A 16,771-nucleotide genomic window follows, 5' to 3' on the forward strand; every position below is an offset into this window, starting at 1 on the left:
GGTTCATATAGCACAGTCTATTTCCCTGAGCAAATTTGCCCCCCAGAACACAGTATATACCATCAAACAGAAACCAAATAAATACATAAACAATAAAGGGTTAATTCGCACCCAGGAGTCTTTCCCATGCCCCGTAGGCAGCAGAAGGCCAGGGCTTGGTGAGCTTAGCCCCCCAAACTAATTTTGTGGCAGCTGGTGACAGCAACAGCACCGTGGTGCTGCTCAGCATGCAGCCAGGCCAGCACTCCATATGCGCTCAGCTCCACATGGCTGAGGAAGAAGAGGCTAACCACACATACCTCGCACCATGCAGGGCACAATGGGAGTTGTAGCTCTTGTGCTGGTGCATTCACTCAGTGCCCCCAATATTTTCTCCCTCCATCTATGCCAGGCCCTGAGAGGGTATCATGACTCAATGCTGTCACCTCTAGCCTCTCAGCCTTCTCTGCTCTCTTCCCTGGGAACTTTAAACTTCCTCTAGACCAGTTAATTATCCTCATCAGCTGTCCCAGGCCTCCTAGCAGACCTTCAATCACTTTCTTACCACATGCAGCTAGGTTGCAGCCCATGAGACCTGTAGCATACTACAGTACCCAATATTTTAAAAAAGTGAGCACGACCAATTGTGAATATTAAGTAGTTTTCCTTCAGAAACAGTAGCATATACCAGCAACCAGGAAGTTTTCAACGACCTTTGCATTCTAATGAAGCATGAAAGCATGATAACATTTTGCAGGAAAAAGCAGCACTGTTTTAGGTTTATTAACTCAGAAAGGCCATGATCCGAAACCAAATAAGGACAAGTGGAATCTTTCCACTCAGATGAATCCCAGAATGATTATACAACCAACAATAGGCAATCAGGCATTTCTAGTTAATAGTCTTGATCTTAGATTCTAGGCTTTTTTTAGTTCATTCCCAAATGCCAGGCAAAGGCTGTAGCCACATTTAATGCAAAACTATTCTAAAAGCAAGGGGACTTATTGCTTGGAAATGTTCTTCTGCTAAACACATGTAACTTTTTTATCAGTTTACTCCAGTTATTTTTAACCTTTTAGAGGCAAGGTCCTCCCAACTAGGCTCAAGGCACCCCTTGGAAAATTCCAGCTTCTAGCTGCCACTTGCTTTTTGACTACAGAAAAATGATACAGCAATTCTTCTGTTGCAAAGAGCTCAGAAAGACCACAGAAGATCAGAATATTTTTTACACTCCGGATTCCTATTTGAAATCTTTTGGTTTATCATGAATTGTGAATCATGAATAGGTATCTGCATACCTAACCATATAAATATTGAACCACACCCTGTGGCACTCTTAAAAGGATCCTGTGGTATCCCTACATGCCACAGCAATCTGGCTGAGAATCATTGGTTTATTCCTATACCAGTGTAGTGAAACAGGTTTAAAGTTATAGTGTTTTAATTTTTACTTAGACAGAATATAGAGCAGAGTGGTGAAATAGAGGACACAAAACAGTAACAGTGGATTAGCTGTAAGGCACTAACATTAAATGCTTTAACTTTTCATCTGTCCACAAATAATGGTATTCTACTTGTCAAAAAAATCTTCAGGATTTTTTATTAGGGCATAAGCCAAATAGAAAAAAAATGGGTTCATGGCTGTTTACTGAAAATACTTTAATTTCCTCTGTGTCCACCTACATTCATTTAGGGCTTGGACATAGGATTATATTTACACTGGTGTCATTTATACTGGTGACATAGATTATACGGGTGTCTGGGGCAGACAGATGAGCAGATTATTCCAGTGCAGTATGCTGTTAGACTGCTATTACTGAATCTCATCCTTAGGTAGCAGAGGAACTAACAGAAGCTCATTTACACTCAGAAAATGGTTTCTTCACAGTAAGGGCAGACACATACCCATGAGTCTTCCAGGGGTAATTCTGCACCAAATTGAGTGTTGTTACCCAGTGCAGAAGTTTACATCATCACGCTGTTCTTTGTTTACATCGGTGTAAAGGTCAGTTACAAAAGTGAAAATACGTCATGTGTCCAGGCCTTCAATGAGGCTACATATTTTCTCTAAACTATTTGTGATTGATGTATATCCAGCCTATTTTCCACACAGAAATGGAATTACTATCAAATGCTTAGGAACCAATTTTATTTTTTCACAGGAAATGCATACAAAATTGTTTTGGGTGACCCAAGAATCTGCAAAGTTTGTCTATCAGACTGACTACTAGTCAGAAATTCAGAGAAAAGATACCAGACTTAAAATAAGGCACAAAGTTTTAGCACACTTTGATTAACTATTTGAACAAAATACCAAGGGATGTGGTATATTCTCCAGTTCATTGTCTATAAATCAAGGCTGGATAGCCTTCTGAAAGTAATGCTTCATTTCAAATAAAATGTATAGAATTGATGCCACAATTAGCCAGTATTGCTCAATATACTATATTATAAAAGTCAGATATCCAAATGGTCCCTTCTGGGCTTAACATAATTACATTCATTCATACATGTCAATAATAATGGTAAATCCCAGGAGACTGATCTAATATTTAACAATAGAATATAAAACCTTTCATGTAATCTGAAATCAGTACTTTCAAGTTTCATATTTAACCTAATGAATTTCTTTTTTGTTAGGATATGACCTGTTCAGTGTTGTGGCTCATGAATTTGGCCATTCTCTTGGATTGGGACATTCCAAAGATCCAAATGCACTTATGTATCCAAAATATAAATTTTTTGAGTCAAAAGGATTCCAACTTTCACATGATGATCGGACAGCAATCCAGTCATTGTATGGTAAATTCTACTGAAACAGTTCCTGTATGAAGAGTAAATGACTTCAATCTTCCAATCCATTATACCACTTTTATATCAGCCTATCTATACCAACATATATCTGAAGAAAAAATAATGGAGAATCAGGTGCTAAATCCATGTTTGGTAGGCAGGGAGGTGCAATGACTATGCAGTTTATGTGTAATTGGAATATTTCAATGTCCTTTGGACTTGTTAGTTCCTATTTACACAAGGAATATAAAGTAAGCTTAACAATGCTCCAAAACATGTGTTCCCCAGGAATTTAGTCAACTCATATTGGCAATGTTCTGTAGAATCTCATGTGCTGTGTGCAAAATACTGAGGTGAGTCTAACTTCTTGCAGAGTATGGGCACACAAGAAAGTTTATAACATAAGCTAGGGCATGAATTTATAGCACATCAACCACTCCATAGTAACTGTTCATGTGTACACATTTGCAAAACTTATCTTTCTGACCAAGGGAAAGAGCATGTTCACAGTCAATTACTGTAGAACAGATGATGCATTAAGTTCACACTCCAGTTACCTTGTGATGACATGTTTGCTGCTTATACCTTTAGGAACTAATTAGAACAGGGCTGTTCTGCTCCAGAACATCTGGGTCCTGTACACTGCATGGGCTCCATGCTATGGGGACAGCTCCCCCAGAACTCCCTGAACTGTCTAAGCTGTGCTGCTAGACCCACCCCCCATACAGGCTGCTCAGGTATTGCATGGACCTGTAGTCCACACAGCAGTTAGACAGCAGTGGGAGAGGCAGCCACCAGGGCCTTTGGGCTGCCTGTTAACCTGTGGCCAACCTGAAGCATGAGTGCCACAAGTGGCATGAGCAACCTGTGTGTGTGGCACATGGCAGATTAGGGAAGAAGTAGGTTACAAAGCAGCAGATTGGGTAGGGAGTAAAAAGCAGAGTAGCAGATCAGGTAGAGGAAGGGGATCAGAATGGCATTTGGGGAGGGCACAGGGCTAATTTGTGGCACACCTGTCAAAAACGTGAGCCCCCACTGATTTAGGAGATGCTCATTCATTACTACAACCACTAACATTATAAAGATTGTTATTTTATTGGGTTTCCAAGATTATCTCTACTTCCCACTAAGGCAGATTGACAACGATGACACTTTAAATAGACAAATGGACACCATGTTCTCAACTCCTGTTATTCTTTCTTTTATAATTGAAGTGTGAAGATCCAGTTTCTCCAATTATCCTCAATTAATCTCAAGCTGATTGCATTGTTACCACTGAATTGTCTAATACAAAGGGTAATGACAGTTCATTATATCCATTTAGGCCAGTTACAGATTTTACACTGCAGCAGTCTTCCTTACATGATCATTTGACTGAGTATGGGCTTTGTATCTACATGTTTCCTTAGGAAATGTAGGTTAAAGGGTAAGCAGATATAGTTGAAAAATGCTGTAGTAAAAAGGCAGTAATCATGTTTCTGGATAATAGAATCTATTTTTTTTCAAACTTTGTTTTCATATTTTTACTTTAAATAGAACATAAATAGATGTGCATATGCTTTGTCTGAAGGTGCTGAAAGTAAAAATTCACTTGGGCAAGGCGTTCCAGAGAAATGTGACAGCTCCCTAACTTTTGATGCAGTGACTAGTATGGGAAATAGCTTGCTTTTCATCAAGGATGGGTAAATATCCACCTTCATTGTACACAGTACATTGTTATCAAGCTTATCACTGTTGCTGCACAGACTGTATCATTTAAATGTTTGAAGAGTACATTACTAATGAAGCACTCTGTAAGGAATTTCATAGAAGCAGAGATGCTGGAAAATGACTTCTTTAAATTGTCTAGTCCATCACCTACCCATACTTGAAAAAAGGAGCAATTCAGTGCATTTTATTAGGTGTTATGTTCTGCTATGTATGAATGTGTATATACATATGAAATTATATATAGTCTGAATGTGTATATATATATGAAAGAGAAGATTAAAAATTGAAGATAGTATCAAGAGATGCCTCTTAGAAGTGTCAACTTTTCTCTGGATGGCTGTGGATATCTCTCCCATATGACTTCAATTTTTGTGTTAACAGGCAGGAAGTAGGAGAAATTGGAAATGGCATAAAAAAATCCCTCTACACAGATATCAATAACAAATACATTCATGCTCTGTATGATAGCTTTAAAAGAAGGCAAATTTTATTTTTTTTAACAATTTCTAATAGCATGCTGCAAATGTATTTGATTCTGAAATATGGGGAAAAGTGCACGAGTTTTCCTTTGAAATATAAAACCCTGAACTGCAACAAACCAAGATTCAAACCAAGATTCAAAGCTGTAGATAAGTCAGAACACTTAAACAGATTCTTATTATCACTTGAAGGTAATGATATTTGAGGGAAAACATCACAAACAGAACAATGTGCTCAGAAGTTGGGCAGAATAAAGTGTAAGAAATTATAAGTGTGTTTGATTTTGTTAAAGAAGCATTTTTTGTTTTTAGGTATATGTGGCTCAGAAAGTACTGGGTAGCAGGCAATGTGGAAGGATTCCATCAGAATTACTTCCCAGAGTTCCAAACAAAAATCGATGCTGCTTATGAAATTCCAGACAGAAAGACAGTCTGTCTTTTCACAGGTGAATATTGTGCTTAATTCATACCAGAGAAGCAAGATTTGTGAAATGGAGTAATATCTTTTCTTGGACCATCTGACACAGAAGAGAGACAAGTTTTCAGGGTTCAGGCACCCTTTAGCAGGTCTGGGAAAGAAGTAGTCACAATCCAAGCTAAATACAAACTGGAACATTTGCTTTAATTTAACCGTATAATGTTAAGGAATTTGACCACTTTAAAAGAGATGAGAAAGTCTGCGGAGCAAAGGCAAACTAGCAGAGGGAAAAGTGAGAGATTATCAAGCTATTAAACCAATGTGTCTCTGTTACAGTTTTTGTTATGCTCTCATGGTTTTTGGTATCCAATAAAGTCATGAGTATCTATTCTCAAGCCCGTGTTCTGAAGTTAGGTTGGGTAGGTTTCCACTGAAGACAAGAACGTTAAGGTCAAAGAGAGCATGGTTGTTTTGTGAAAAGTGTTCTCCCCCTGGTGAGAGGATATTTCTATCCTTTCACTTTTTTCATGGGATTTCATCTTGGAGTATACTGGTGATTTGGTTTCACCCTCATAGTTTTCATTAAGGTATTTAGTGTACTAAATCAGGGATATCACACATAGTGATAGAAATATGTACCTGAATTCTGATGGTTTTGCTGTGGAAGGCATGAATCATGGCAACTGTGGAGATGTGTTTACATGTTTTGCATTTGTTGTGTTGTCAAGGTCTGCTTCCATTTAGTGTTCATCAGTGAGTGAAGAGTTGCTTCAGATAAATTTAGCAAGGTTGTGGGGTTGTTTGAGAACTGGAGTGAGGAAGGCTTAGGAAATTTTCTTTTAGGGTGTGATCTTCTCTGGGTGCATCCCCACATGCATTAATGTGCTTTTGCTACCGTGCAATAAATACAACACTTCTACTGTGAAGGCACCTATAGAAGAGCACAGAGGCTACTCCAACACACTGGAATTCCAATACGTCAAGCATGGTAATTACTGAGCTCCCGCAGCCTCCTGTGTCTTCTGAATCAGTGTCCCCATGCTTCAAAATGGCAGCAGAGGCACTTGAACTAAAGCTCATTGGATGAGCTTTAGTTCAAGTGCCCCCACCACCATTTTTAAGCATGAGGATGCTAATCCATGAGACGTGGCAGTGCTTTAACTAGAGTGGCTCTCAGAGCAACATTTGCTATTGTTCATGTGCAATAGCAAAAGTGCATTTTAGTGACACTAAATGTGCACTTAATAAGTTAATTTTACTGTGCATTAGCGTATGAGCATGGTTTTTGCTGTGACACTCTAATGAGTAGTAAACTAGGCTACTGCACATTAAAGCACACATGTAGATGCGCCCTTTGAAAATCCGTTATAACCATTGGATAATATTTCTTAGAGATTCCAGTGTGGGATGCTAAGTGACAGCCAGAGATGTGTAGTCATGGCAAAGGGGGGGTGCTTGTATTTTAGTAAGTTTGTCCAGGGAGATCTTTAAAAAAAAGTCTATTTCTCTGGAGGAACATTTTTGTTGGGTAAAGGCAGGTTTTGGATTGGTGAGGTAGATGTTGTATTAATGTGATATTTCTATTAGAGACATCCACGCTATTTCAAATAGTAAATGGAAATAAGAACATGAAAGCATAATAAATTTCATTCACTGGGTCAGGCCTAGGTCCATCTAGGCCAGAATCCTGTCTCACACGGGGGGCACAGTGTGCATGCTAAGAGGGAAGGGTAACTATGGCATGTACTGAATTTTATACCCCTTGCTTCTCTCCCACTATAGAGCCCAGCATTCAATCTAGCATGGATTATGTCTGACCAATTGATACCAAAGTGTTTCTGTCAATCCCAACACCATATTTTCAAGTTCAAAAATTTAGCCAGGAATTTAATGCACATAAATTAACTCCTTCCAACTGTCTGCAAGAAAAACCCTTCAACTTTCACAAAATTTAAAAGGCAATTTTATCCTCCTAACCATACTGGATAAAAAAAGGTTGGCTTGTATTACAAATGGAAAAATAGCATTTAAATCAACTAATTTGCTGGCATTATTTTTCTGTGATTTGTCTAATAATCATCTGACATGTCAGGCTTTCAAAATCTAACACAAAGTGGAGAGACGTGGGATAGGATTTTCACAGACATTTAGCACTGGGCCGTCTTTTATTGTTCCGTTGAAATCTATGGTAAAACACTTATAGAGTTCAGCAGGAGAATATGACTAATAAAGGATCCCATTAGAAAAATCCTACGAATAAGAGGAAATACGACAAAAATGCAATTCATTTTTGTAATATGTAGGATGCAAAATTGTTCTTTACAGTAACTACTTATGGCTTTGTTTTCAGCTTTGAAATACTGGATAATGAATACTTTGACCATGGAAATATCAGTGCATTCTATCTATGATCTCGGATTCTTTATCACTGTCACTCACATTGATGCTGCAGTTTACATAAAAAGGAAGAAGAAGACTTTCTTCTTCATTGGAGATGAATTTTGGAGGTATTAATCTCATCATTTTACATATTTTTGTAGGAAAATATAGTTTTACTGAAACAAAAGAACAAGTTTGCTCATCCTATCCTCACTGAGTCCCATAGGTAGAAGAGCTGCAAAATCAAATTTAGTATTAGGGGGAACATACAGAAAACTTTGCTGTGAAGCAGTTGATGTTGCTAAATACAGACATCTACCTGTAAAACACAAAATAAGGAAATGAGAAGTTAAGCCACTTAATATGTCATACTCTTTCCTCCGACACCCAAAGGCGCATAATTTTACATTATCATACCCACCATGCACTGCAGCCTTAATAGCACCCATTCAAATTTTCTATTTGACCTCACAACCCTTTACAAAACCATCTTCTCCACACTATTAGTTCAGAACATTTGCTATTAGTTGAGAACAGTGGTGTGCTACATTAGGGCGAGGGACAGAAGTTATACATAAACTGATTTAAGTGATCACAAACTGGTTTAAATCTGTAATGAACAGAAGTTCAGTGCACATAAACCAGTTTCATAATGGCCAACACTGGTTTTAAGATAACCAGATAAGTTAACTGGTTATCTGGTTTTAAGATAACCAGTTAAGATAAACTGGCAGACTTAACTGACAGAGGTCAAAGTGGTTTATGGAAGTTCTGTCCCAGACCCCTTCCTAGTTTAAGTTAAATCAAAGTCCCCTGGCATCCCAGCATGCTCTTCCGTCCTGGGCTGGGATGTGCTTTCTAGTCCAAAGAGCTTGACTGATAGAGCAGCCTCTGTCAGGATCCTTCCCCTCCGCCTTACCACTCCAGTGCTAGGAGTAGGGGCATGGCCAAATGCCAGCCCAGAATAGCCCCCTGAGGCAAAGGAGGCAGGGAGGGGGTGTATTCCCCACTCCCTTCCCTCTCTCCCCCGAGGACCACAACCGGGGTCTGCCAGCCCTGACTGCCAGCTCTGCCATTCACCCCCAGCCAGGCAGATCCCAGCTGGGGTTCCCCAGGGGGAGAAGGGAGTGAGTGGGGGATAAACCTCACTGCCCCCTTTGCCTCAGGGGGCCATGCTGGCCAGCATCTGGCCATAACCCCACGCTTGCCACTGGAGTGGTGAAGGGATGGGACCCTGATGGGGCAGCAGACTCTGACATGGTGTCCTAGGGAGCACAAGCCTCTTCCTGGTGGAGAGGGCTGTGCTGTGGGCAGGAGCAGGGTGGGCAAGACTGCCACAACCTGTGCGGGGCAAGTAGTGGTGGTGGTAAGGATGGGAGGGGTGGCTATGGGGGCTAAGCTGAATTTTGGGGTGGCCATAGCCCCCCAAACCTCTCTTAAAACCACTACCATGACTTACCCTGTTCAGGCTGTTACAGCTCTGCCTGCCTCGCTCCTACCCACGGTGCAGCCACCCCACCAGGAAGAGTCTTGCACTCCCTGGGACACCGTGACAGGGGCTGCTGGCAAGGGGTGAGCAACAGAGGTGGCAGCTGGGGATCCGGTCCCCCAGTGGGAAAGAAGAGGGGAGAATAAACCTTCTCCAGGCCCCCTTCACCTCAGGGGACCATGCCAGGCCAATGTCTGGTTATGCCCCTACCCTTGACAGGGGCTACTATACCCTGGCCAGGCAGACCCTGGCTGCAGTCGCCCGGTGGGAGAGGGAAGGGAGGAGGAAATAAACTCCTTCCCTCCCCCCTTCACCTCAGGGGGCCATGCAGGGCCAGTGTCTGGCAGGAGCCAGGGGCTGACCATGCTCCCTCCTTCCTGCAAAGGCTGCCAAGAGCTGCTTCCCCCCTCCCTCTCCAGGCACACCCCAGCTGGGGTCCCTGCAGCCTAGGGTGAGAGTGTAAACCCCTCCCCAATCATACTCAGGCCTGCTGGTGCCTGGCCAAGCCCCCTCCCTCAGCTCAGCTTCCCTCTGGTCCAGCCACTGCAGAAGGGAAGGGAGGGCTCACTCTAGCGCCCTCTGGCTGCTGGCCTGAGCCCCTGCAGCATGTGGCTGCATTCCCAGAATCAAAAGTGAATGTCTGTTCACTTGCTTGCTGGTTCTATCTATATAGGTTAGACTAAGCTGCAAAAAATAAATCAATTCAGGCTAGGGCTTTTTGAATGCCTGTACTTAGCCTAGAAGGTCTGGAGTGTTCTGATAGGAGTAATGAGGATTAAGTCATCTCTATTCATGCAAAGTCACAATTTAAATTGGGATCTAAAAAAAAAAATAACATTCAGAATAGGTTCTAGGTATGCAGAAAGGTAGGTAAACTTTGGGGAACATTTATCAATCATGAATCAGGTTTTGTTTGCAACTTGGGTTTTAGGCCTTATTTCAAACACCTTTTTCACACCTTTTAGGCATGATTCTTTGCAGGTTAGTAGGACTGACTAGTTATGAAATCAAGTGCTTGCCACTGCATGGTTGTTCCCTGCAATATACAAATTCAGAGGATGGATTAAAGACTGTCTTGCACACTATGCTATTAGACACTGTGCTGATACAAAGGCTATGAATTTAGTAATAATTTGAATGACTGTAGCTGGCAAATGTAACCAAGGAAATCTAAAAGGAGGTGATTTGCTTGTACTCTCATATTTTTCTGGACTAGAACTAAGTTTGAGCTGGAAAATCCTACTTCTCTGTAGTTCAAGATTAGTTCCGAGTGTTGAGTCACATGCATGTCTTGGAGATTGAGATTCCTTTTGTTTACCTGTGAATACATGGCAGTAATGAAAGTAGTTATTGCCTGCTAGTAGTATCAGATTTTTCCAAAAGGAGTAGCTTTATTTCTTTAAAGAGAAATCTTGAAACCATGCATTTTTATTTCAGTTTTGATGAAGTTCTCAAAATGATGGAAGCAGGATACCCTAAAAAAATTCAAGATGGCTTCCCTGGAATCAATGGTACAGTAAATGCCGCCTTTGAATGGGCAGGTGTGTAACAAATGCAATACTACACGAAAATAAAATATTTAAAGTAGGGCTTAGTCAGACATATAATTCCACTTGGCAGAACAAATTAAATGACTTACATACAGTATCTAGACAAATACAAGCTATTTTTGTAAATTACTTTTATTACTTTTATGACTCTTGAAATTCTGGTCCTATATACCTGTGAACTGGTGGCTGTGGCTGGGTTTCCTCACAATTACTTATCAAAACAAAATGCTGAATATGAGGGGACAACCCTCAAGTTTTTAGAAAGTTCAACTCTTGCTTCAAACTTCATTTCTCAAGTCCAGTCATTTGTTCTTTTTAATTTTAGGCCTGGTTTCTCTTGAGATTTCAAGTGCTGTTGCAAACTGCTAGTTTATTCATGACTTGTACAGTGAAGCACTGATGGTTTCACCACTGCAAGATAATTTGTGCCACTCTGCCATGTACTCTACACTATCTACCTAGCAATGCAGCTACACCGATAACTGGAATCTACCCTAGGATTCCAGTTATCAGTGTAGCTGCATTGCTAGGTAGATAGTGTAGATCTGTTTTACACTCTACACTACACTAGTGTAGGGTAGACAAGGTCTTAGTTACAATTTACTTAGTAGCAGATATATTGTAATTCTTCACTTAAACCTGCACTTAAAGCCAAGAGATCCAGATGTGTAACAAGAAGTTTCTATGATGGCTGACCGCAGTGGTGGCTGGACTGGGAATGGCTGCCATCATCAATCCTGTACCTGAGGTTGGCTTCCCACTGATTCCCCCCTTAGTTACACTACAAAGGGGGAAAAGATAAGTCATTACTACAGAGCACAAGCAGGAATAAGAGGTGCACAGAGGTGTTTATTGTTTTACTCTGCCTTCCTATAAGTTGATGGAGTATTGTATCAGTGCTAGGCAGAGCCCAATTTCCCATGATCCAATATACCTATTATTCCACTTGCATTGGTTAGATAGATTTCATAGTCATAAAGATCCTATGAAAATTATGGGCTAGTTAAATTCATATTCTTTTTCTTTATAGGTTTCACGTACATCTTTGTTGACTCTGATGTATATGTATATCACTTAGAAGAGAAAAAGATCCTGTTTTCCATAAAGGCGAATGCATGGTTCAGATGTTAGTCCTCAAAGACTATGCTCTTATAAACATCAAAAGGGAACATCAACTTATGGTGGTTGAAATGGACTATTCAGTCTTTGTCTGTTTGTGTGACCGTCCTTTACGTCAGTATATATTTGTGCTGTCTTTCATGGTATACTTGTAGGCACATTTGAAAGGTTTTAGCGCCTATACATGAAGCTGACAGAATTATATATGCAACGCATATTTGGCAAGTTGGGATTGTGCATGAAAATTATCTTATTTGTATATAATCTACTTGTCCAATAATCAGACAATTAGAAATTCTAGCATGCCTGCTTTTACCTTATTATGGCGCACAAATATCTCTCAATGTGCAAGTCAAACGCAATAATCTTAAGTGTAGAATATAAACTTAGCGTAAATGGGAAAGAATCAGTAAAACCAGGAGTTAGGCTTTTGGATTATTCTACACTACTACATAGGCAGCTTTTTCTACACAGTAGTGTGTCTGTTTAAGAAAAAGCCTAACCCGTGACTGTAACTGCCTCCCACATAGTAAAATGAAAAACTTAGCCACCAGCAACTACTTTTTTACAACATGCCAGTCTACGTGGTATTGGGAGAGAAATTATATGTTTCCAGTTTAAAGTAGTGTATTATGCACACTTAATGTGTATGTGCATATTCCGGAAGGGTTCAAGACTCCCACCCACAAACACATATGCTTGGTATTAAAACCTGGTCCACAAATAACGTTTGGGCTTCTAGCTCCAATACTTAAAATGGTCTTCATGAATGTTTACATCAGTGGATTCTTTTTTCTGGCATTAATCATTCAAATAGTCCAAAAGGAACTGTCAGGTCCCTGGTGTTTATTCCAAAAATAGACATAAAAACAGTAATTTACCAGGCAGAATCTCAGCAAATCATCTACTTACTTCACTATTCTGCAGGCTCTGTTGGGTTTCAGGCATGCCCACGCAGAATGCTGAAATTAAAACACTTCTTTTTTCAGTCCTTTATAAGAGAATGAGCCGGGATAAGTGAGATACATCTACAGAGAAACAAAACTGATCACCTTGACTGAGACAGAAACAAAAAATTATTCTGGCTTTATACAAAAGGAAAAGATGATTCATACTCATTTTGTTAATATTCAATACTACACAGAGGGATATATATGCATGTCTCCATTAGCCATAGTTACAAAGCAATTAAGGCATTTTGCTATAGCTCCAGAGGCATAAGTGTGAGTTTTGTTTCAAAGTTATGCAAAAGGCTACCCCCAAATCCACCTAGGTGTTAACACAGGAGTGGGAAAAATCCAGCCTGCAGGCCATATCAGGCTGGCAGTGAACTCTATCTCCCAGCAGCCCCTGCCTACATGGCTGGGGCCAGTCTCCATGGCAACCCTAGTGGCTACACTGTGATACCACAAGGCTGGGGTTGCCATGGAGATTGGCCCCACTCACACTGGCAGGGCATGCAGCAGGGCAGGGCAGGGGTCTACTCTGGAGCCACTAAAACCTTGCAGCAGAGACAGCTTAGCGCCAGGGCAGAGCCACGATCTGCAGTCTGTATGCTCTGGGTGGGGGTGTGCAGGCAGCAGATCATGGCTTTGCCCCAGTTTGGGACCACACTGTCACCACTGCAAGGGGCTGAGACAAAGCTGTGATACACTACTTGTATGTCCCTGCCCCGAGCATGCAGCCTGCAGATCATGGCTCTGCCCTGGCCCTGAACCAAGCTGCCCCCACCGCAAGATCCTGGCAGCTCCAGAGCAGCCCTCTGCCCTGCCCTGCTGTGTGGCAACCCTGATCTTGTCCCATCACAGAGCAGATATAGCTGGGGTCTCCATGGAGACTGGCCCCAGCAGTAAGGGCAGGGGCTGCTGGGAAATACAGTCTGGCTGCCAGCTGGATCCACCACTTTGCCCTCCCCTGTATTAACAGGTACAAGGTCATCTGCATTAGGCAGTCTAAGGCAGTTAAATATGGTGTCTGTGTGCTTTTGGCTACAGAAACTTTTCAGTGGCCAAATCAGTCAAGATAGACTTTTGCACTTTTTCATTGCATGCATTTCTAGACTGCTTGTTTGTGTATCACTTCAGGCTACTGCTGGAGCTGGCCAGGTTAGACTAACCTGCAAAGACTGAATCAATTCAGGCTCTGGCTTTTTGAATGTCTGTCCCTAGCCCTTGAGTTTCAAAAAGTGGTTTATAATAATCCTGAATCAACGCCCACAAAGCCCCTTAGTTGACAAAATGCCTACATTTTGAACCATAGTTTCTTCAGTACCTAAATTTAGGTTTCTGCACAAGATGCAGATGCATAAACAGGCCTATTTGAGCAAGTAGGTGCTGAGCTCCATTCTTAATCTTGTGTGTTCCAGATACAAAGCAACGTGAGATCTAAACTCTCCCTGAATTCTCAAGAAGGGCCCAAGTTGGTGAGCAGTCTCCAAGCAGGGCCAGCAGTGGCATAACTAGGGAACGGCGAATGGGGTAACTGCCCTACGCACCAACTTTTTTTGCGGGTGGGGGATAATAACTGCTGTTGGCAGCTACATGATCGCTACTGTGATCATGGCAGTAATCGGAAATGACTACTGCCCTGTGCTCCCGGCAGTGTTCCTGTGCTGCCCGCTTCTCCTGCGGCCAGGGGGGGTGAGCCCTCAGCTGCAGGGGGCCCCAGTGCTTCCCTCCACAGAAGCAGCACCCCCCAGGACCACCCAGGTGGGGTGCCAGTGGGTGGGTGGTGCCCTGGGGGTGCTGTCACCACAGATGGAAGCACCAGGGTCCCCACAGCTCAGGGGCTACATGACCTGCTGGAAGCTCACTTCCCAGCTACGGGAGACGCATGCAGGCTCCAGCGGGGGGGGGATCAGGTTCCTTGCTGTTTTGTTTTATTTTACTTCAGTGGAGTCTGCCCACAGAAGCTGCTTCTGGGTCACCACAGCCCCTAAACTGTGGGGGGACCCAGTGCTTTCCTCCATGGTGGCAGTGCCCCCTGGGGCCACCCAGGCGAGGTGCTAGCTGCACGAATGCACCCCCAGCTCACAGGCAGCACCCGGAAGATGCAACAGTACATGGGGTGCTGGAAGCCTGGGCATACTCGGGGAAGTTCAGGCTTGGTGGGTTTCCAGGGCCCCGTGCACTGTCCACACTGTCTTCCCAGCACCCAGGACCACCTGGGAATGGGCTGGCTTCCATGGGAACATGGCAGGGGAGCCGCTGGGTGTGCTGGCAGCCAGAGAAAACAGTGGGGACAGTGCACAGGGCACTGGAAGCCTGCCACAGCTGAGCTTCCCAAAGCAGGCTTGAGCTTCAAGCACCATCCCCACCACCTTCTCCAGATATTCTATGACTATGAACAAGTCACAAGGGCAGACCTTTGACAAAATATATATTTATATTTCCACACCTGTGTTTACACCTGGACATCTTTATGTAGTCTTTTCAATGGTGAGAAGTTTTGATTCTGTTAAAGTATTCAGTCAAAGGATAACTAAAACTCCTGTATTTAAAGAAATACTTTTGCAGTAAAAATGTAATCGCAAATGTTTTGCAGTTTAGTATACACTCAGAAATGACTCAGAGTGCCATCCACTGAGTCACTACCACCATTCTCACAGCACCAGGATATTCCACTGAGACCTTTCATCCAGGTGCATACTGTGGTTTAGGGTGTCAAATATGCAAACAAAATGTAGACTAAAGGAAATAAATGTTCCAGACTTTCATTATAATACGCATCAGGATCTGCTCACCCTTACCTGAAACACATTGCCTCACATTCACTTGATTTCTCAGGCTGCCCAAACTGGCTTTTCTGAAACCTAATATCCTTGTATTATAATGTTCTGTAAACTCTTCCTTCATTATGCTGAATTCAAACAGTTTGTGACAATTGGTACTAGACTTCCTTATTACTCACAGTTCCTAGTGGCACCTCAGAAAGAATTACCTGCAGAATAGTTTCCTTACTCCCCAATTCATTAAGTTGTTCTCTGTTTCTTCAATCTATATCAGTTATGTACTGTTTATTACTAGTATTTTGCATTTTAAATTGTTCAAAGTACTGCACAGGTCTTTAAGTCTCATAATTCTTTGTTTTGTCATATGGATACAAATTATTTCCTGTTGTCTGGCTCTGTATAAAGAGGTGAGCAAAAGTGCACCTGTGACCCATCAGCTATGGAGTGCAAAACAAAAGTGAGCATACAGGCTTTGGGGTGGCTCCTGCAGGAAAGTGGATAGAATGAAGGAATGAAGACACATGGATGGATGAAAAAAAGCTACCAAGGTGGATGGAAGTCAGTAGTTAGCTCCTGTTAAAGGTTGACTTTCAAGTAACTGGCTGAAGGAGCAGGAGTCTATAGACCTCTGTAGAAGATCCCAGTTGAGGGGAAAGAGATGACTGATGTACCACTTTTGTCAGCAGTGGCAGCAGCAGCAATCTCTTGATTCTAGGATCATCTCTATCACCACTCATGGTGGAGTCTTGAGGCAAGTCCAATCCTTGAGCCACGGATCCATCTGCAGAAGTTGCAGGTCTTTCTACAAGGGAAAGTAGACTGTAAGCCAAGATTCCTTTTAGAATTCATAGACATAGATTAAATAGACATTAGGGCTGGAAGGGACCTTGAAAGATCATCAAGTCCAGTCCCCCACCCCAAGGGCAGGAAGTCAGCTGGGGCCAAAGGATCCTAGCAAGATAAACATCCAAATATCTCTTAAAGGATCCAGAGTAGGTGCTTGCACCACCTCTGGTGGCAGTCTGTTCCAGGCCTTGGGGGCTCGGACAGTAAAGAAGTTCTTCTTTATGTCCAGCCTGAAACGGTCTTGGAAGAGTTTGTGACCATTTGACCTTGTCAACACTT

General features: G+C 42.2%; 1 protein-coding gene across 1 annotated transcript in view; it reads left to right on the forward strand.

The window, feature by feature from the left end:
- LOC109306737 (matrix metalloproteinase-20-like) overlaps nt 1–12,650 on the forward strand; it is a 28,393-nt gene extending 15,743 nt beyond the window's left edge. The window contains exons 5-10 of the mRNA XM_019530272.1: nt 2,620–2,781; nt 4,343–4,454; nt 5,274–5,407; nt 7,730–7,886; nt 10,685–10,788; nt 11,828–12,650. Coding sequence (XP_019385817.1) covers nt 2,620–2,781; nt 4,343–4,454; nt 5,274–5,407; nt 7,730–7,886; nt 10,685–10,788; nt 11,828–11,928 — 770 coding nt within the window. The 3' untranslated portion in view covers nt 11,929–12,650. The remainder of the gene's footprint in view (nt 1–2,619; nt 2,782–4,342; nt 4,455–5,273; nt 5,408–7,729; nt 7,887–10,684; nt 10,789–11,827) is intronic.
- The last annotated feature ends 4,121 nt before the right edge of the window (nt 12,651–16,771 follow it).

Source organism: Crocodylus porosus, unplaced genomic scaffold (genome assembly GCF_001723895.1).
Source record: "Crocodylus porosus isolate Cpor-Errol unplaced genomic scaffold, CroPor_comp1, whole genome shotgun sequence".
In the NCBI taxonomy this organism is placed as follows: domain Eukaryota; kingdom Metazoa; phylum Chordata; order Crocodylia; family Crocodylidae; genus Crocodylus; species Crocodylus porosus.